Consider the following 22,107-nt stretch of genomic DNA (forward strand, 5'->3'; position numbering starts at 1 on the left):
TACTGACACCCCCAGCACCGCAAAAATTCTCAATTAAGAGGACACCCCAGACTTCCCCTCCCACCATGAAGCCAGAGAATCTTCTCCATCGATTCCCACGGATCCCCGGCTACAGTCTCCTGGGAAAGAAGTCCCAGCATAGATCCCTGGGGCACACTTGTACCTACATCCCACCAATCTAAAAATATCCATTTATCCCCTACTCCTCATTTTCAGTTCCACAGACATCGCTTTATTAATGCGGCTGCAATCTCTTCAGTACTGCATGCCTCAATATTCATAATATTACTGTGGCTCAGTGGGTAGCACACTCGCCTCTGAGACTGAAGGTTGTGGGTTCAAGTCCCACTCCAGAGACTTGAGCACAACAATCTAGGCTGACACTCCAGTGCAGTGTTGAGGGAGTGCTGCACTGTCGGAGGAGCCATCTTTTGGATGGGATGTTAAACTGAGGCCTCGTCTGACACCTCAGGTGGATGTAAAAGATCCCATGGCACTATTTCGAAGAGGAGCAGGGAGAGTTATCCCCCGTGTCCTGGCCAATTTTAATCCCTCAATAAACATCACTGAAACAGATTATCTGGTCATTATCACATTGCTGTTCGTGGGAACTTGCTGTGCGCAAATTGGCTGCCACGTTTCCTACATTACAACAGTGACTACACTTTTAAAAAAGTACTTAATTGGCTGTAAAGAGCTTTGAGATGTCCGGTGTTCATGAAAGGTGCTATGTAAATGCAAGTCTTTTCTTTTCCTTTTTTAATATTTGTAACGTGGCACCTTATCAATTGCTTTTTGAAATCTATATACAACATATTGCAATCCCTTTGACCTACATACAGATTTCCTCAAAAATATCATGTAAAAGTAGCTCATGCTTGACAATTTTATAAGTCCATGCTGATTGTTCCTGATATACTCATGCCATCAAGTGCTCACTAATTTCATCCTATATTTCGACAATACCACACCTGAGTGAAGGTTAGCTACCTTATCCCTCCCCTTCCCTTTCTTGAACTGGGGTGGAACACTTGCCATCATCTGCTTTTGACTCAATTCCAGTTTCCAAATATATTATGATCTGAATTATTGTACTATTATACATTAGATCCTATTACAGCATATTCATACGACAAAAAATACCAGTTATTATAGAAAGGTCATATCTGTTGACACCAAGACAACAATTGATCTTCTGTTCCAATATTATATTCTCCAGGACAAATTATATGATGTTTATGGGGCAGGATGTGCATTTGTTTCATTACTCATAGGTGTACCTGTCCTCCAAAATAAATCAGGAACGCACATACATGTCTTATATCCATTGATCTAGATGTGATTATAGAAAATCAGACCACACCTCGAAGCTGCTTATCAAAATATATAAAATCCGTGCCAGTGTTCAATTTCTTCCATTCAATGCGATGCTTATGTGGAGGGGAGCGGATAATGCAGGATAACGTTACACCTGGAAGAAAATCATCTCAGGATTAGATTTTATTGAAGTTTTCTTTTAAATACAGAAAATTCATGCGACTTCTTGAATGTGAATTTTTGTCTTCAAAAAGGGAGAAGAATCTCAGAACTGGGGAAAGGAATGCTTTCCATTTTAGGCATCCAGTGTTGCCATCAACCACTTCAAATCAAGCACATCGAGATCAGATGTTTCCTTGTTTTGCACCAACGTGCCCCCAGCTCCAGTTGAAGAATACTCCCTACTGCACCAATGTGACATTCTTCCAATTCCAACACAGGTCATCATGTGGCCTTAGTGAGATTGCCAATTAGTGCTAAATAGGGGCAATTTGTGCTGTGAGCATTCCCACTAGGAACTAGACTAAAACTGCTCAAACACATTTCACACAAGCCTCTTAGCCAACTGACCAAATAGACCTTTACCCTATCAAATGAAAACAGTGTCTTAAGTTATTGCACTATCCAGTATCTGCAGATCAGAATATGAACTCTCATTTTAGCAGTAACTGTTCTAAAGGATGATTTTTTTGTTGTAAAAAAATCATGCTGAGAAAAGCACAAAAACATTGAAGTACTTTTAGAAAATTAAGTACAATGTTTTTCTTGCTTGTCCTGGGCCAGCTTTAAATTAATTATGAATGAAAATATTCACAGAAAATAATCGGAGAATGTTTCAACACACATTATTTGTCCAAAAATTCACATGGTAAATATTTTCCCTCAAGGTATCTGCTGGGAGGTGCATTTTATCTTGCTCTTCCAAGTCTTTCCATGTTCCACACTGAATTTTCAGATCTCATCTATGATCATTTGTTTGCTGATACAGCAAAACAGAGCAGATTGTAGGAGGAACAGCTCCAGACAGAGGGGAATATTGGGGACAGATAGCAGGTGGAAAGAGAAAAAAAATGGACTCGCTTAGGCATAAGTCATAACTAAAGCAAAACAACTCTTTTTTAAAAAAAAGCTTTACATTTCCACAATAAATTTAACACGATGGGCCATAATTTGCTGTCAAAATAACAGTGAGGCTAATGGCGCTCAATGTTACTTATGCGTAAATGGTAAAGCAACTTTAGACACGTGGCAGATGCGTGGTTAAACTCATATCCAAAAGTTGTGCCGCTCAGCCGTTAGCTTTGCTCAAACGACATCTAGCTGTCTGCCTCATCATTGAAATGCATTGAATGGTGTGAAGTTGCTGTATTTGCGTTGTAGATACTAACAAAACTCACCACAAAAAGTTATGTCTTGTCCATTTCAGTCTTAGTACCTTTTTAACGACATGGAAAGTGTCAATTACTGCCACTCAACCTCTCTGGCACTGAAAATTAACTATTACAAGTGTGGAGTCTCAGTCCTTCAGGTTTTAAATGTTGTTGGGAGCTATTTAACATTTTTGTTCCACTTTTCCTTCCAGTCTCTTTTCTCTCTATTTCTCTCTCAATCAAATCTTTCTTTCCCTCTCTATTTCTCTTTCTCTACCTGATTTGACAATGGCCCTCAATTTCCGATCGGAGGCTTCCTGCGTGCGGATGCCTCCGATCGGAAAAAAATCTACGCACTTATCTGCTGGTTCCATAGGTCACGAGACTTGCGATCCTGGGCCTCTGCTCTACGAAATGTGCAACGGCCCAGGTATCCCAGGGGTGCATGGGGTTCGCAAGCGCCCCTGGGATCACATGGGCCATGGGGAATCAATCCAAGAAGGGAATCCCCATTCAGACTTTTAACAGGTCTCTATGCACAGATCTGTCAAACGTAGGAATGGGAATCACTTAAAAAAGTTAAATATTAAATACATTTTTTTTAAATCACGTATTTAAAATTAGATTAAATTAAATATTTGAAACAAAAATTTAATTTTTTGAAAAAATAATTGAAGTTTTTTACGGGGCTAAAAATAAATGTACCTGTGAAAAAATTTTTTTTTTATTTTTTTAATCTCTTATGCTGGTAAAAGCAGGCCTTACCAGGCGTAAGATTTTTAAAGGCTTTCAGCGGGCAGAGGTTTTGCAGAAAGCGCAACTCCCTGCCGCGGAAGCCCTTCTCCAGGGCCAGCAGATGATCTGTCAAGTGAATTCTTGACAAATTGCAAGTGCCGGGTTTTAGCACATGTGCTTCGCATGCCTGAAACCGGCACTTGCGAGGCCCCTACAGATGCGTATACACCTCGTACGCACCCGTGGGGGTCAGAAAATCAGGTCCATTGAATTCACCCACTAACTGCCACTTCCTTTTCAGTACTTGCGATGTTTATTTTACAACCTTTTAATCTGATCGGTTAAGGAGATACACACTTGCTTGACCTATTCACTCAGGTCTTAGATGCTCAGTTTCCCTCGCTGTACTGTTATCAGCTCACACTTTCAGCAACTTGCCAAAAAACTACTTAAGCACCTAAACGTGTAAGGGAAAGTCTAACTAATGTTAGGTGCCATTAGATGCCCTGCCACAGCAAATTAGAACACTAGGTTTTATAATATATTGTGACAAAGATTTGAATTTTACAAAGAATTACAGGAATGTCTCACTGTCTCCTTCCAAATTATACTTGCCTACAAATTTACAAAGGAGCATGAACAACTAGAGACAGCAAGAGAGACAGATATACACACAAATGCAAGAAATATAACACAACACAAGTGCAAACTGAGTAACGTGAATTGTTCCAACTTGCTGGAGGTGGGGAGAAAAAAATCTGTTCTACTTACTTTCAAACTCGTTCACCACAGGGGCCGGATTCGCAGTTCCTACCAGCACTGCCCATATTTGACAACCTGAACAGGAAATTAACACAAAATATTATTTCTATGGACAATCTTTCACAAATATTAGCAACTAAGTTGCCTCCAACAATCCTAAAACTAGGCCATACTAAAATCACTATAGTCTCTTCACATAAGTATTGAAGAGTAAAATCTGAAGTTGTGGTCAGTAGATGAAAATTACTTTTGAGCAGCCAGATTTTCTCACATTAACACTTTTTTGTGCCAATCTTGCCATCCTCACTCCTGCTGGTGTCGGAAGGCAATAATTATCAGGATGCAAAGCTGTCTCAACACTCAGTGATTCAAATTAGATAGAGATCTTTCAGAAAATAACATTTTGGGAGACTCGAATGAGTAATTTGAGACATGACGTGGGAAGCGGAGTAGGCTAGGGAGGAAGGTGGTGACTTTGAACCTATAGTTCCCAAAGCTCTTCAGCACTAGGGTTTTCCTCATGTCATTTTTGAGTCTGTTGTAGACCAATTAAGAGCAATTAATTGCTATGAATAGTTAACAACTCCATTATCTTTGTATGATGCAACTACCAGGATGGTACAGGAAGCTCTCGATTTACCGGCACCTAAATAACCAGAAATCTCTGTTAACCGGCAAAATTCAGGAGTAGGTTCAGGTAAGTTTTACTTCATATTAATGGCCGTTCCTGGATCTGTGGCTGTGTAACCGGGGTTCCTGCACTTGTTGCTAAGCAACAGGGATGCTTGGTCTGTGGCTGGGGTTCCTGCACCTGTTGCTAAGCAACAGGGAAGCCTGGATTTGTTGCTGCGTACGGTGCTCTCGTACCTTTTACTATACCTCTCTGTAATCCGGACCACGCCGGTCCCGTCGGTGCCGGATAAAAAAGAGTTTCCTGTAGAATGCTAACTAGATGGACCTTGGTTTTTTTTGTCTAACCATTCCTTTATTCCTATGAATGAATGAAAGCAGTGCAGTGATGTACCAACTGGGTGTTCCACTGTTTCCGATCATGATGGACGGGGCCTCTGGTTCTATACTTCCTGGGTCAAGAATGTTTGGGAGACTCTAATGAATAATTTGAGACATGGCGTGTTAAGTGTAGAAGGCTTGGGTGGAAAGAGGTGACTTTGGACCTATAGTTCCCAAAGCTGTTCAGCACTAGGGTTTTCCTCATGTCATTTTGGGGTCTGTCCTACCCTGCCATTCACTCAGCAACTTCTCAAGAACCAATACAACAATTCCCAAACACAACTGGATTACAATGTCCTGTTCTCCTGCTTATACTTTAATTTTTTTCTTAAATTTTCCTTTGTCTCTTTTCTCTCTCCCTTAATCCACTTTCTTTCCAGCTCTAATTTGACTCTAATGCACCCTATTTCCTTTGCCATCGTTCACTCAGTTTATCCTTTTCTTTCATTGGTTGAGATAAGCCATTGGACACGACATTGATGAGGTCCCAGTTGCAACATTGACATCGCTGCGCCATTATCGTTTTGATATTCCAGCTATTTATGGCGCACATATGGTGCGATGTGAATGGTGAGGTAAAAATTCCAATTGTATAGGACTCTCACACTTGTGTGTGTATGGGGAGGATCTTGCCTTTCTTCATAGTCATGCAGCACATTCACTGGCTTTGACACATGTAATTAGCCAACCTCCCACCTGCTCCAAAAAGGTGGTTGAAGGGACCAGGCCAGGTTAGTTGATCTGAGAATTAATCAGGATACATAGTTTGTTATAGGAGCTCATTGATTTGTACATGGTCAAAGCAGCAATAGTTAAACCAGTCAAAATGTAATCGCTAGCTCATCAGGAATCTCTAATAATTCCTACTTTAACTATGCATGATTGCTATCTCTTACTTGAGGCTTTTGGACTCACTAAGTACTGTAAGATTTCCCCAAAGTCTTCAGTCTGGCAGTAATTCAAACTGTGGCAGAACGGAGACCATCCATCATCACATCTGGTAGCTCTACGAAGTTACAAACCTGACTTTGATCCAAAGGTTTTACAATTTATCAGATTTTGCAAAAATTATCTTCTAACTACTTATGGACTGATTCCAACTTTATTTTTTAGGTATGGTGTTGATTCAGTAGCTTGCTGTATCATTGGCTTCTGTGTGCTAATTAACCCATAAATAACCTGTCAATACCATTAGTCTGCTGGTGGGGTATTTTCCACCTTCAAGATTGATAGTAGAATTTGATGGACATCCCACATAATCTCCAGTGAGCTATATATTGCAACAAAAAGGTAATTGTTAAACTTGGGCACACTAACCCACAAGTGCTCATGTATAAATGGGGCAGAGATTTTGCTTAGTCTACTAATGAAAGCCACCCTTTTACCATGAACACAAAACAGAAGTGTTGGGGAACATCTGTAATACCCTAAACCTTCTGGGTAGCAAAAATTGGATAGAGATAATCACAGGTCTTTATTCAAATTAATACTAGCTTCCCCAGTAACAGGGGAAGGGAGAGACCGTTTACAAAAGGGAATGGCCAATCTTGCCGTTAATTAAAACATTCCACTCCACTCCAAAAGCTTACAAATGCCAATAAAAATAAAACTGGAATTCAAAACTTTTATAATAGTGAAACCATGACCAGCATTCATGTTCTCAAAACTACTGTGCCACCTGAAGTATGCCAACAGAAATGCCGCTCTCACCAACACAATGGGCAGGATTTTCATTGGGCCATGGAGGCGAGATTGGAGGCGTGTGGGGGGTTAAAATCCCGAAATCGGGGGTCCCGACACCATCCCGCCCCCCCAACCCACCTCCATGCCAGTTTCAAAGGAGGCGGGTACCCGCCCTGCACTGGGACCCTCCTCCCCGAGGCGGGAAGGGGATTAGTGTCAGTTAACTGCCTGCTAACAGGTAGTTAACAGGCAGTTTTTAGCCTAATCCTTATTTTTAAGGTTGAAGTGTGGGATTCCCAATGGCTCCAAACCACGGCAAGTTAGAGGAGGCGGACCATCGGGATGAAGGGGTCGAGATGTCCGGTGCTCAGGTGAGTGATGGGTGCATGAGTGCAAAGGTAAGTGTGTTTGGTGTGTGTATAAAGTGTTTAAAGAAGTTTTACTTACCGTTACTTACTTTTACAGCCTTCCTTCCTTCAGGTCATGGGAGTCCCTCATCTCACCCGCACAGAAAGCTGAATGGCTGCGAGCTGTTAAAAATTGCAGCATTCAGCTTTCTGTTCCGGGGAGATCTCAATCATCCTGAGAGGAAGGAATTAACCTGGAGTACAGATTGTCAGTGTTTGACAGCTTCAAACAGCTGTGAAACGCTGATATTTCATCTGTGACGTCACCTGTTGCTGGGTGGCCCATGATTGGCCTGCTGAGCCCGCCCAGCGGGCTCAACAAGGTCAATCAAGTCAAAATCGCATGGGTTGGACACAACTCGATGGAGGTGGGACGACAACCCCGAAAGTTGTAGTCCCACCTCCAACCCGACTCCTCAATGAAAATCCAGCCCAATAACTCAACACAAAGGCAAAGGCCTATTTTTTCAGCAATTTCAGTGAGCGGCCCATAATTTTCAGCACCAACCATATGAATGTGGACAAAGCTAAAGTTGGCCAGAAAGGTAAGTAATCTTTCAACCAAAACACAATTAAGTTTCTTGTCCCTTCAAGACTAACCCTTTCAAAACTCCAGAATAGACTTAGTAGCTCAGGGGAGTTGCATATACATTTTATGATAATTTATTAGATTTAAAATACAGTAAAACTTTTTTGAACTATTCAAAGGACTGTTTTTGGTTGCTAGATCAGAGGTTACCAAGCAACTTTTATTGCAGAGCCCCCCTTCAGAGATTCAAGACCCATGCACGCCAAGAAACAATACTTATGCATAATTAATGTTAGCGTAGATATACTGATAACCCAGAACACTTCAGCAGTTTTGTCCATTTAGCGGTTTTACTTTTGCTCCCTTACACTTTTGAGTTTTAATATGAAGTCCCCAGTTCTGGAACCTGTGTGTTAGGTCATACTATTAAGTTCACAGTAATATCAAACATACAATTTACAACCACCAAACAGCCCTCTAATAGACTATTATCTACCAACAGCTGATATGCCAGACTTAATAAAGTAATGTTTTAGGGTATATTGAAAAAAACATTGCAGCAATTATGTATGTACATTATAAGCTGTACTATAATGGCTTTAAAGCAGCTGGCTAATAAACAGTGGAAGCTCGCCTGCACACAGGGGTCATTGTGTATGAAAAACCCAACAGTACCATTTGACTCCATTTATTAACAAAAAACATTATTTTTGGAGCACAGCCAGCTGTAATACAGTTTGTCAAGTTGATTGTGCTACATTTAGTTTGTGCAGAAAGACAAGTTTAGTTAACCTTCTTTAGAAAGTTAGCAGACAATTTCACCTTTTATTTTAACAGCACGAATTAAAATGATGAAACCGAGGGGGGGGGGGGGGGGGGGAAACACTTTGCACGATGTGTTTTGCTTTGAATATTATAGAACAGTAAAACAGGATATCTTATGAATGGATCAATTATTTCCTTGCATTTTGCCAGGTTAGATACAATTTAATTTAATGTAAGGGAGTTACTGAGAGCGGAGTTACTGAGGCTTGTGCTTTGAAGAATAATTCAACACATAACAAGAGAAACAGCGGGTGAAGGCGAGAAGGGGCAGCACGATAGGGAGACAAAGAAAAACACGAGAGTGAGGCACAGATAGATAGTGCAAGGACTACATGCTTTTATGTTGTTGGCCTGTACTACAGTTACCATTTGTTATTAAACGCAGTTATATATGCAACTGTGTCTAGAGTTTTTGTTCAAAATTGTTTCAAAATTCTCATCCTTGTTTTCAAATCCCTCCATAGCCTCGCCCCTTCCTACCTCTAATCTCCTTCAGCCCCACAACCCCCCGCGTTATCTGCGCTCCTCTAATTCTGTCCTCTTGAGCACCCCTGATTATAATCGCTCAACCATTGGTGGCCGTGCCTTCTGTTGCCTAGGCCCCAAGCTCTGGAATTCCCTGCCTAAACCTCTCTGCCTCTCGACCTCTCTTTCCTCCTTTAAGATGCTCCTTAAAACCTACCTCTTTGACCAAGCTTTTGGTCACCTGCCCTAATTTATCCTTATGTGGCTCAATGTCAAATTTTGTGTCTTAAAATACTCCTGTGCAGTGCCTTGGGGCGTTTTACTACGTTAAAGGCGCTATATAAATACAAGCTGTTGTTGTTTTGAAAGAGGCTGAAAATCCCATTATCAAGTAAATGGGACTGCATACTGTTATACTCCAAGAGATCCAAAGGATGCAAAATCCCTTTCCCCCTTAATTTTTCCTTAACATTCTACACACCAGTGGAAGTTGTTATTCTAGAACAACAGATTATGAACTGGTACAATAGCAAAATACTGCGGGTGCTGGAAATCTGGACCTGGCGAAACAAAGCAAAAATTTGGTCCAGCTGTTCATCCCAGAACTCTATTATCCATGGCATTGTCAGAAAGATACCATTTCCAAGCAGTAGTTCTAGTTCTTCAGAGATATGCAGACAGTTTCACAATTTCATCTTTTATTTCAACAGTACGAATTATAAATTTCATGATTTTGAAGTGGGCTTTCAGTTCCAGAATGATGCTCATAGTTACACACAGTATTCCACCCGGGACAGTCATTTAAAAAAATTAACACTTCAGATCTGCGTTGATTGCTGGAGTCTTTTACTGGTTGCTTCCTGATTTTCTAACAGAATATGAACTGGACTTTATGTTGTATACGGGGCTATTATAGCTTGCGGCTATTTGCTGACTAAAGTTGAATAAGCACTGGTATTTAGGACGACAATAAGGGATAGGTTACTAAACAGAGGTGACCGTGGGTAAATCAAAACAACAAATGTATACGGGGAGGGGGTGGGGGAGAAAAGGGAAGGACAGAGTCCAGCATCATTTGCAACCTTTACATATACTTGTTACACAGTAATCAACTATTTTCCAATTCATTACTTGTGTTACAGAACTGCGCAGCACTTTTATAATGAAATTTCAAAAGATTATATTACTCTATTCAAGTAATACCATGAGAAAATGTCACAATTCCTCACTTTCTTTCCCCCAATTCAAAATTATATTTTGCATTGGCAATTTAAGCAAAATCTTTCCTATGAAGCTTACATAATATACAGGGCAAATAAAGACAAATATCAAAAAAAATTCCCTTGTATACTTTAATAAAAACTGAAATTGGAGAGTTAAAATTTAGAATTACTTTAGTATGAAAAATCACATTTCATTTTAAAGGTAAATGAAGAATCTCTCTGTATCAGTAGCAAGTTACCAGAAATGAACCTTTGGAATATTTTATTCCGTGAGGAATTTCTCTCATTCCCACATTGTATATACTTCCTGGTTTAGCTCATTGTAACTACTTTGAAATATAGATTCCATTGTTGCTGGATATTTTTACAAAATGTGTAAATTCGCATGCGGATTGCCTGGTGTACATATGCAACCTTGGATAAGGAATTGTTTTCACCAAAAAATACACAAGTACTGGAAATCAAACAAAAACAGCAAGTGCTGGAATATGCCCGATAAGGATCCCACCCAACACATTAACTTATCTTTCTTTCAGATGTTGACAACTAAGGGGGCGAGTTTCCCACTGGAGGTGAGATGGAGACAGGTTTCAGTTTGGGGGGGGGGGGGGATTTGAAACTCGCCTCCACTGATAGGAAAATCACAAATTTTTGAAACCTAAGATTGGCCACTTGATTTCAGAGGTGTGGGATGCCCTTGCTCAATTAGTTTTTTGGGACTGAAACTCGCCTCTGTTGACAGCACTGTTCCAGTCTGATTTTATGGCTTCTTGCTCCCTTGGCTCATTCCACAGCATTTCTCCTGCACCACCTCCAACATCTTTTGAGAAACCACTATGTCCAATTCCAAGGCAAGGGCCTACCCGAGGCTCTCGAATGAGGCGCTGCAAATGTTGTTGGAGGGGGTGACGGCTAGCATGGAGGTGCTCTTCCACTCATCTCGGAGGAAGAGGCCTACCAAAGAAACCAAGGCTGTGTGGGTACAGCTGGCAAGGGATATAACCTCCAGATCTGTGTGCAGATTGGGAGACTGTTTCTGTGTATTGATGAAATGCCATCCCTGTTGGAAAGCATTAAAATGATTTGAAGCCAAAATGTTGGCCTTATGCCATTTGTTCTTTCACCTCAGGCAGCTCCACATTGCGGGCACCGCCACACTTGCACTGTCAGGTTGGTGGCCTGAGTGAAAGGAAGCCAGAGTCCACTGTCAATAATGTCCTAGGATGGAGCAAAGGACATGTGCCAACTTGGGCAACCTATGCAAATCTGGCCATGATAAGTTCATCCCTTGCATCCCAGGCTCTGACCTCCTCCTCCTCCAGATCCTCCTCCTCCTCATCTGAGGTCCATGCAGAAAGAAAATGAATGGTTCCCATGCTGCTTGTAGATGCCTCCTTTGGGGAAGTGCCCATTGCAAGCGGGGAGAGGGTCTCCCAAGGAGGTCCCACAGTTGATGGAGTCAAGCTGCAGCACCTTCGACTTCAGAAGGCCTCCTAAAAGTGCTCAGGGACCTTTTAAAGCCAAGGTCTCCACCTGCAAGTAATCCTTGCTGCAATAAACGATGTCTTGTTAGACCTGCAGCAGTGAGGAGGCCACCCACGAGTCAACCCGCCAGATTTACCTGGCGTGGTTCAGGAGGTGCGTGGATCACACCGAAAAGCTGGAAAAATCATGAGGGCCTCTCAAAATAGGCTTAGAGAGGCCTTTAACGAGCATTTAACGATGTTAAATAGCGCAATAGCCAGCTGGAGGCGGGAGCGTTTCCCGACCTCCAAAACCGGAACCGGCAAAATCCCACAGAGGCAGGTTCCGAACCTGGCCTATTTGAATCTGATTTTCCCGCCTTCAAACCCACCTCCTCCGACGTCAGAAAATCGCCCCTAACTTGATGTGCATTTCCAGCTTTTTCTGTTCTTACTTCTTTTATTAATGTGTGGCTACTATACCTTTTCCCTCTTCCGCTTAATAATAGCACTTATCTGTTTAAAATCTATTTTATCAAGGTACTTTGTTTTATCATTCAGTTCTAGTTATTTTCGAGGTGGATTCTATTGTTGGAACCACTTTTCTTGTAGACATGCTTTACGGTCATTTATTCTGTACTTATTTTCTGTAGTTAGAATTGTTTAGCCTAACAGAAACCTGCACTGTATTTCAAAATACGTCTGAATACTGTACTTTTGAGCAGTAAACTAATGTTCTAAATCACTTGAAAATGGTTATCTTGAAAGTTCTACAAAGCTGCATCCATACACAAGAATTTGTAGATGATAATCTACAAGCAATTATGGCATTCAGCCCTAACCTAAGATTGAGGAAAACAAAACTGAAGTGAATTCTAAAGATACTTCCAGATAAATATGATTAAAATATATTGTGACTAGGACAAAACGGTGCCATAAAATATTCTAAGTCATGTGACACTGATTTAATTTCTTGCCAGATCAATTAGTCAGTCATATTGAGCATTTAGGCTTAATCATCATTCACTGAAAGTTTCCAGTCTACAAAGCTATCAAATCATAGAGGATATAGATGTAAATAGGCCACTTGAGTACACGATAAGTAAACCTGTGACATACAGTTCTTATAGTTAACAAGCCTCAAACGAGGTTACGAAAAAAAATATTCTTCCCACCACCAAAGCAGTGAATACTTGCAAAAGCAGTTGAGGCTGCACTGCATTATTCCTGAAAAAAAAAAAGGCGCTGGATAACTAGGAATGATGTCGCAGATTATAAGGTTAGGTAGAAACAGAGATGATCAGATACTCCAAGAGACTGATAATTCTGTACCAATGAGGCAAAAATAAAATGTTTATAGAGCGCAGCAGGTCAAGGTTAAATATCAGATACATCAGGAGTTTGATTAAATTCACTTTGGGATCAGGGAATATTTAACCAGAACATCCCCACAAGAGATTAGAATAGTGGGATAAATTTGATAGAAGGGACTGTATGTGGTCTTTGAAAGCAGCAGGCTTGATGGACCAAATAGGAATGCGTAGAATGAGCAAAGCCTATTTTTTTCAAAACTAGAGTTTAAAATGGGGCTGAATGACTACAAATGGACAAGGAAAGAAAAATAGTCTATGGGCAGGAAGTCAGGACCACAATTGTGAAATACTAAAATGCATCCTATTTTGGAGTTTGTTATAGGAGAAATCAATCTTTAAATGATTTTTTTCTGAAAAATAACATGACTGCAAACTCATCTTTAACATTTAAATTCAGGTTGTGTGTGAATTAAATTATTTCTTGGCCATGAAGCAGTCCAATCTTATTATTTCATGATCCATAAAGCATTCATTGTGAATTGTATGTCATCTGCAACAATGTAAAAACAAATGCTATACACAACAATAGAGGACTGATTAAAAGCTATACAAATGTATTTATGTTAAATTCACTTATTAGCAAGACTGGGTTTTTAAGCTATTGTTAATTTACCAGCAGTGGTCTAGCCTTAAGTCAGCACACCCACCCTTTAATGATGGAAGTTATTTAAATTGAAGAAACACTGAGTGGGCACTACGTTAATCACATCAGCCTAGAAAGCAGGTGTCCGAGAGCTCCTCAGAGGCGTACAAGAGAGTTAAGGAAATGGAAATTCAGAATATTACTTTAAATTGCGAGAGTAGAACAAGGGGACACAAGATTCAAACTAGTAAAAAGTAACTTTAGGATTGATATCAGCAACTTTTTTGCATGCAGAAAGTGACTAATATATGGAAAAGACTTTCAGCTAGATAGTGAAGGTGAAAACACAAAGCATTTAATAAACAATCGGATCCCACAATGGGGAGGGGAGTACTTCCGGATCTTTCTGGATAGATGCATTGCGATGACCAAATGGCCTTCTCCACCATTACTATCTTGTTTTGGGTGCATTTTTACTTTGTAAATCCCTCTAATCACCTGTGTTGAAAATTACTCAGTCACAGCCAGAGAATGGTATTGACAAAAGGGAGAGGGGTATTAGGAGTCTGATTCCTTTCATTTTAAACTCCTAGCCCAGTCCAAAACACTGGTTCCCATTAAAGGGGCTGACCTGGCTCACACAAACCCCTTTATAGGAGAGCTGGGTGAATTCTTTAAACAGAAATTACTCTAAGTTTTTCTTCCTTGTTAAATAATGAGTAAATCTTGATGTGTACGCTTTGCAATCATTTTCATATTTTAAGCACCATTAATTTCATATACTTCTTATAAGCCAGTTTTTTTTTTGAAGAAAAAAATTAACTGACATTTGAAGTTTGATAAAAATGAATAAAGTTATACAAGAACATTTTAATCTTACAAATCTTAATACTGTACTGGAAGCTGTAATGTACAGAGATTCAGTTTTCAATGACTGCAAACTGTTTCAATGCTTTGGTTCCTGCCTTTCAACAGCTCTGGGCTAAAAAGCGAAACTCATTCCATCAGAACAACTGAATGATTCACTTTTTCCACTCATGTTTAAGACTGAAAGATGACAGCTGCTTATTGAAATTCACAGCAAACTAGAATGTCAACATGAAAGATTTTTTACATTTTTAAATTAAACTTCATAAATTAACTTTGTGCTGGTGATTAAACAGAGTTTGGATTTTCTGTGTATTGGTTATCCTACATTAAGCTAAAGGGAGAAACAAACCAAAAATACCCAGAACGGTACGTATTTTAACCAGTTGCAGTAGACAACCTGAAACTGATACACAATGCAATTTCTCCAAAATAATAGCTGGAAAACATCCATTTTCAAATTTGCTTTTGCTATTCAGCTAGTGATTTTAAAAAAAGGAATGCTTGTGAGGAAATCAAATGATGTAGTGGGTCAGAAAACTCTTTCACACGTTTGAGAGCCGAGTTTAAATCCAGTTACCAGTGAGCATGAGCCCAGCAATCTGTAACTTAATACAAATTGGTAGTAAATGGCACGGAGACAGGTCCAGATGGGCAACTGAGATTATAAATGGAAATTTCAGTGGTGAAATTTGTCGTTTCTCCCAAGGTTGAAATGAAGAAATTGATTTGGGATAAGGTATGTTCCCCATGATATTCCTGATCTGGGATTGCTCCAGACCAATACTGGGTACCTGAATTCAAAAAACATTCTGTTCCAACTCTCACTTTGTTGAGCTAAAAAGGTTTCTCAAGAAATATTAAGAATAAGCTGGGGTTCTTCAAAAATGAATTAGAACTGGGAACGACAATAGATAATCAAGAACGATTTAATGTATTAAATGCGTGACGTGTTGCAGCCTTTCTTTCGTTTTCCTAAAAGTTAAGCTTATAGGCTCCAAGTCAGTTGATAGCACTCTCACCCAAGTCAAAAAGCTGCGAGTTCAAGTCTCCAGAACTTCAGCACATAATCTAGGCCCAATCTCAGTACAGTACTGAGGTAGTGCTGCATTGTCAGACACACTGGGGGAGAAATTCAGTATCGCCCAGTTTGGGGCACAATTATCAACTGGGCGCAAAGTTTTGCGCCCGGCACTAATTATCACCTCCGACTGCAAACTTGGCTTCTATCGCCCCTGGAGGTGATTGGAGCGCTAAATCAGGTGCTACACACCTCTCTTAAGGCGCTAACGCCGAGGAGCGAGGCGCTACCTCAGAGCGCTGGCGAAGCTTGTGATGAAATATATGCCTTCATCAGCCCATGTGTTTTACCTGCTTGTATTGTGTGAACTGCCCCCTTTTGTTCCTATTGTGTGTATTGGCTATGCCCCTGTCTTTTGCCATATAAAGGTCTCAGGAGCTGTATGAGTCATTCCTACCAGACGAACCCGATGTGGGAAGACCTGTAATGCTGCAATGTTCTTAGTGATTAAAAGCCTTAGTTGAATCCTTTAAACTCCTTGTCTTTGAGTTATTGAAGGCACATCAATTTTAATCACTAAAACACCAGGATGGATCGACTCCTGAAACCAGAGCGCTTGGATCTGGACCCCCATACCTCAGACGCAGCCACACAGTTCGGACACTGGTTCCAATGCTTCAAATTTTTCATTGCAAACTCATCCACTGCCATAGCAGCCGCAACCGCTACCGGAGACATGAGACTGGGAATCCTGCGAAACTGGGTGAGCCATCGGGTCTCCCCTCTCATCCAAGATGCCACCAGCTACAGGGATGCCTGCACCATTCTGAAGGCCCACTACGTGCGGCCAATAAACGAGGTGTACGCCAGGCATCTTCTGACTACTCGCACGCAGCGGCATGGTGAGTCACTAGAGGACTTTATACTAAGCCTAAAAGTACTGGGCAGGGACTGTAACTGTAAGGCCATGTCTGCCATCGTGTACACGGAGGAGCTGATTCGAGACTCCCTTATTGCGGGCCTCAGTTCAAATTACATTCGGCAGAAACTGTTTGAAAAGGAGGGACTGGACTTAAAACAGGCTATAGACATAGCGCGATCGCTGGATAGGGCCCAGAAGAACTCTGAATCCTGTTCCCCAGGCCACGCGGCCCACTCCGCCTCGTGCGCGCCGTGGGGGCCGCCATCTTGAAAGCCATCGTGCGTGCCGTGGGGGCCGCCATCTTGGAAGCCATCTTCACCTCCCAAGTCTCAGGCCAGCCCAGCACCATCGGAGCCCCAGCCTCTACCCAGGAGCCCCATTACTGCCGCGATGCATCGGGGCCCGAAATGCTACTTCTGCGGCCAGGACAAACACTCCAGGCATCTGTGCCCAGCGAAGGGCACCACCTGTTTTAAATGCGGGAAGAAAGGACATTTCAGCAAAGTCTGCAGAGGGAACCCCGCCTCCAACTCCACCACCACCGCGTGCGCGCCATGGGAGCGGCCATCTTGGAAGCCATCTTGTCCACCCTCATGGAGTCCACCATCTTGCCCCGACTACACGGACCTCCAGGACCCACTGGTGGCCTCGATCACAGTGGATCAGTCCAGGCCGCATCCGTTGTCTAAATCGATGATGGGCATAGAGGTAAACGGGAACAAGGTTAAATGCTTGATTGACTGCGGGAGCACCGAAAGCTTTATTCATCCTAGCCTGGTAAAACGACTTTCACTTATGATAGTCCCCACACAGGGCAAAATCGCCATGGCCGATAAGACTCATACCTCAAAAATTACAGGTTTCTGCGCGGTTATGTTGTCGGTAAAAGGCAATGATTACAGAGATTTTAAACTATTGATAATGCCAGATCTCTGTGTGAGCGTGATCTTGGGTCTGGACTTCCAGTGCCACCACCAAAGTATCACGCTTACCTACGGTGGGTCCCAGCCGCCCCTCACAGTGCGTGGTCTGGCTACCCTGAAGGTCAAGCCGCCCTCTCTGTTCTCCAACCTCGCACCCAACTGTCGACCCATAGCGACCAAGAGTAGGCGGTACAGCTGGGAGGACAGACGGTTCATTGCGTCGGAAGTAGAAAGACTCAAGCGGGAGGGTGTCATCGAATGCCAGCCCGTGGCGCGCCCAGGTAGTAGTAGTTAAGGGTAGTGAAAAGAAGTGGATGGTGATAGATTATAGCCAAACGGTTAATCTATACACCCAGCTAGACGCCTACCCTCTGCCCCGCATAGCGGATATGGTTAACCAAATCGCGCAATACCGGGTGTTTTCCACCATCGACCTAAAATTGGCATACCACCAGCTCCCCATTAGGCTGGAGGACCGTCCATACACCGCCTTCGAGGCGAACGGACGTCTCTACCACTTCCTCAGAGTCCCCTTTGGGGTAAGGAACGGGGTCTCGGTCTTCCAGCGGGAGATGGACCGCATGGTCGATGAGAACCAGTTAACAGCCACCTACCCATACCTAGACAACGTCACCATCTGCGGCCACAACCAGCAAGACCACGACTCGAACCTCGCGAGATTTCTGAAAACCGCCCTCAGACTCAATCTCACCTACAACGAGGATAAGTGTGTCTTTAGCACCACGCACCTCTGTATCCTGGGCTGCGTGGTGGAAAATGGGGAAATCGGTCCGGACCCCGACCGATTGCGCCCCCTACGGGAGCTACCCCTACCAAACACCCCCAAGGCCCTGAAAAGGTGCCTGGGGTTCTTCTCCTATTACGCCCAATGGGTCCCCAATTATTCCGACAAGGCCCATCCCCTCCTGAAATCAACGTCCTTCCCGCTCACGGCCGAGGCCCACGCCGCCTTCAACAGCATTAAACACGACATTGAGAAGGCCGCGCTGCGGGCAGTGGACGAAAACATCCCTTTCCAGGTCGAAAGCGATGCGTCCGACTTCGCTTTAGCAGCCACCCTCAACCAGGATGGGCGGCCCGTAGCCTTTTTCTCAAGAACCCTCCAAGGGCCCGAGATCAGGCACTCCTCGGTAGAGAAGGAGGCCCAGGCCATAGTGGAGGCAGTGCGGCACTGGAGGCACTACCTAGCTGGCAAACGCTTCACCCTGCTTACCGACCAGCGGTCGGTAGCCTTCATGTTTAACAACAGAGGGGGAAGATCAAGAACGACAAAATTCTCAGGTGGCGGATCAAACTCTCCACATTTGAGTACGACATAATATATAGGCCGGGGGCCCTCAACGAATCCCCCGACACCCTATCACGAGGGATGTGTGCCAGCATCCAGGGGGACAGGCTACAGGGCCTCCACAATGGCCTCTGCCACCCCGGGGTCACCCGGCTATTCCACTTTATAAAATCCCGTAACCTGCCCTATTCCATCGAGGAGGTCCGGTCTATGACCAGGGACTGCCGTACTTGTGCGGAATGCAAGCCCCGTTTTTTCAGGCCCGACCGAGCCCACCTGATCAAAGCTACACGGCCATTCGAGCGCCTGAGCTTAGATTTCAAGGGACCACTCCCCTCCACCGACAGCAATGTGTACTTTCTCAACATTGTGGACGAGTACTCCCGCTTCCCATTCGCCTACCCTTGCCCAGATATGACCAGTGCCATGGTCATCAAGTGCCTCGGCAACCTGTTTTGCACGTTCGGCATGCCCAACTACATCCACACTGACGGGGGGCGTCGTTCATGAGCGATGAACTGCGCCAATACCTGCTGTCAAAGGGGATAGCCACAAGTCGGACCACTAGTTATAACCCCCGGGGTAATGGGCAAGTGGAGAGGGAGAACGCGACAGTGTGGAAGGTGGTCACCTTAGCACTAAGGTCTAAAGGCCTCCCCACCTCCTGCTGGCAGGAGGTCCTCCCAGACGCACTCCACTCGATAAGGTCGCTACTGTGTACTGCTACTAACGCCACTCCTCACGAGAAGATGTTTGTTTTTCCGCGCAAATCAACCTCAGGAGTATCCCTACCCTCATGGCTCTCCACCCCAGGGACAGTCCTGTTACGGAAGCATGTGAGGGGCCACAAAACGGATCCCCTCGTGGAGGCAGTACACCTACTCCATGCAAACCCACAGTACGCGTACGTCAAGCACGCCGACGGGCGTGAAGACACCGTGTCCATAAAGGACCTCGCCTCGGCAGGAAGAGACGACGACAACCCATCACCACCACCCCCAGAAGAACCTCCACCATCCCCAGCAGTACCTGCAACACCCCCAGCACATGGGTATGCCCAGGAGGGCACCACGGACCCCCGGTCGGAACCCGAGGTACTGTTGCGACGTTCAGGAAGGACTCTCACACCCCTGGACAGACTAAATCTGTAGAAGGGGTGAATGTGATGAAATATATGCCTTCATCAGCCCATGTGTTTTATCTGCTTGTATTGTGTGAACCGCCCCCTTTTGTTCCTATTGTGTGTATTGGCTACGCCCCGGTCTTTTGCCATATAAAGGTCTCAGGAGCTGTATGAGTCATTCCTACCAGACGAACCCGATGTGGGAAGACCTGTAATGCTGCAATGTTCTTAGTGATTAAAAGCCTTAGTTGAATCCTTTAAACTCCTTGTCTTTGAGTTATTGAAGGCACATCAAAGCTCATGTGATGTCAGTCAGCAATGGAACACAGACACACTGGCGCCGGCCAGTTCTTAAAGGGGAGGGTCGATCTTGCTCTCCATCCACACCCTGCTCATTTCAGCCTTGAATCTCAGCCTGGAGAGACCTGTACATCAAATCTGCTGGAAAGAACAATGGAGAGGCCCAGGAAAAGAGCTCAGAGTGCAGCCCCCACAGTCTCTTCTAAATCGATACAAGGGCAAATAAAAATGAACCTGCAAAGTGCTGCTCAGTACCCAAAACTCCTCAACACAGCATTGAATCTCTCCAGAAGTCTCTCTCTCTCTCTCAGAACGAGTGGTGCAAAAATGTCGCCGACAAAAAAAGGCAGGAAGCGGTCGCCTTTAAATAGCGCTCCCCCAGTCCCTTCCCGACTGCAAAACACTCCCCTGAACCTGTCGTTGCTAGCGGCAGGCGGTAAGGCAGGGGGCGCCACTCAATATCCGGTCCGGGGTGTTACACGCTCGACTGACGTCATGATCTGCGAGCGCAGGTGATTGTGGCGGTAGTGTTTAGCGCCGCCGTAAAATGTCTGGTCAATTTCGCGAGCAGCGCAAACATCGCCACACCCGGGCGCTAGTTGCTTTGCGCCCCATTAGCGCCCTCTTACGGGAGGCGCAAAGCAACCAAATTTTTCCCCCACTATCTTTTGGATGAGATGTACAACCAAGGTCCCACTGACCTGTTTGAGTGATGTAGAAGATCCTATGGCACTATTTGAAGAGCACGGAGTTCTCTGTGGTTGGATGAATGCTGGCCAGGATACCAGCACCAAAACAGATCAATCGGTCATTTATATCATTTGCTGTTGTGGGATCTTGGTATGCAAACTGGCTTCTGCATTAGACCAGGTATTTTTAGCACCTGATTTAGTATATCCAGATTTTTTAAAAACTTTTTACTATCTATCTATGTGAAGTTAGACTGCTTTGGATCAGTGGTAGTGCTCTCGCCGCTTTGTCAGAAGGTCATGGGTTCAAGGCCCACTTCAGACACTTAAGCACATAATCTAGGTTGGCACTACTGAGGAGTACTGCACCGACGGAGCTGCCGTCTTTTGGATCAGACGTTAAACCGAGACCCCATCTGCCCTGTCAGGTGAATGTAAAAGATCCCATGGCACTATTCTAAGAGCAAAGCAGTTCGCCCAGTGTCCTGACCAATATTTATCCCTCAAATGACACCTAGACGGTCATTTATTTCATTGTTCTTTGTGGGTCTTTGCTGTGCTCAAATTGGCTGCCATGTTTCCTACATTACAACAGTGACTACACTTCATAAGTAATTAGTTGGCTGTAAAGCGCTTTGGGATATCCTGAGATAGTGAAAGGTGCTACATCAATGGAAGTTCTTTTTTGCTTTATCAAGACTCCTATGCATACCAGGCATTCCACATTCTAATTAAAGTTTCTAGTTGCGCCTACGCAATAAATATATACACATACAAACACCATGACCATGACAGAGTATAATTACAGGATGACAAGGTTGCATGGACAGTTTTCACTATAAATGTGAAGAGGAATTAGAATTAAATGTATGACTTTAAAATGGGAACTGAATTACGTTGGCACAGATTGGACGAATTATCTCCCTCTTTGATTCCTCTCCACCTGAAGCCCACACTTGGTCTTGTCTCCCCATATGCAAAGCCATTGGAGTTTCATATATTAAATTTGCTATGTCATATACCCCTTATTTGAGCATCACCATTCTATTATAAAGCTACCTATCTCAGTCATACCAGCAGCTGCACATTACGGTATTGCCAATGGATACTTGACAAACTCTAACTGTTTGAGCCCTATGCCTAAACCTATAGCACAACGAATGGAATCTTTGTCCTGACGGTCTACAGGCCAACACTGCGGGAATCC

At 43.5% G+C, this 22,107-nt stretch overlaps 1 protein-coding gene across 2 annotated transcripts in view; it reads right to left on the reverse strand.

The window, feature by feature from the left end:
• Nucleotides 1-22,107, reverse strand: part of jam3b (junctional adhesion molecule 3b) — an 86,515-nt gene that overhangs the window by 21,119 nt on the left and 43,289 nt on the right. For both annotated transcript variants that reach the window (XM_085967993.1, XM_085967994.1), the window contains 2 exons: nucleotides 4,194-4,259; nucleotides 1,364-1,471 (listed from right to left, as the gene is read on the reverse strand). In XM_085967993.1, coding sequence (XP_085824119.1) covers nucleotides 1,364-1,471; nucleotides 4,194-4,259 — 174 coding nt within the window. The remainder of the gene's footprint in view (nucleotides 1-1,363; nucleotides 1,472-4,193; nucleotides 4,260-22,107) is intronic.

Source organism: Somniosus microcephalus, chromosome 26 (assembly GCF_052327205.1).
Source record: "Somniosus microcephalus isolate GS21.2 chromosome 26, FLI_Smic_1.0, whole genome shotgun sequence".
NCBI classification, from domain to species: domain Eukaryota; kingdom Metazoa; phylum Chordata; class Chondrichthyes; order Squaliformes; family Somniosidae; genus Somniosus; species Somniosus microcephalus.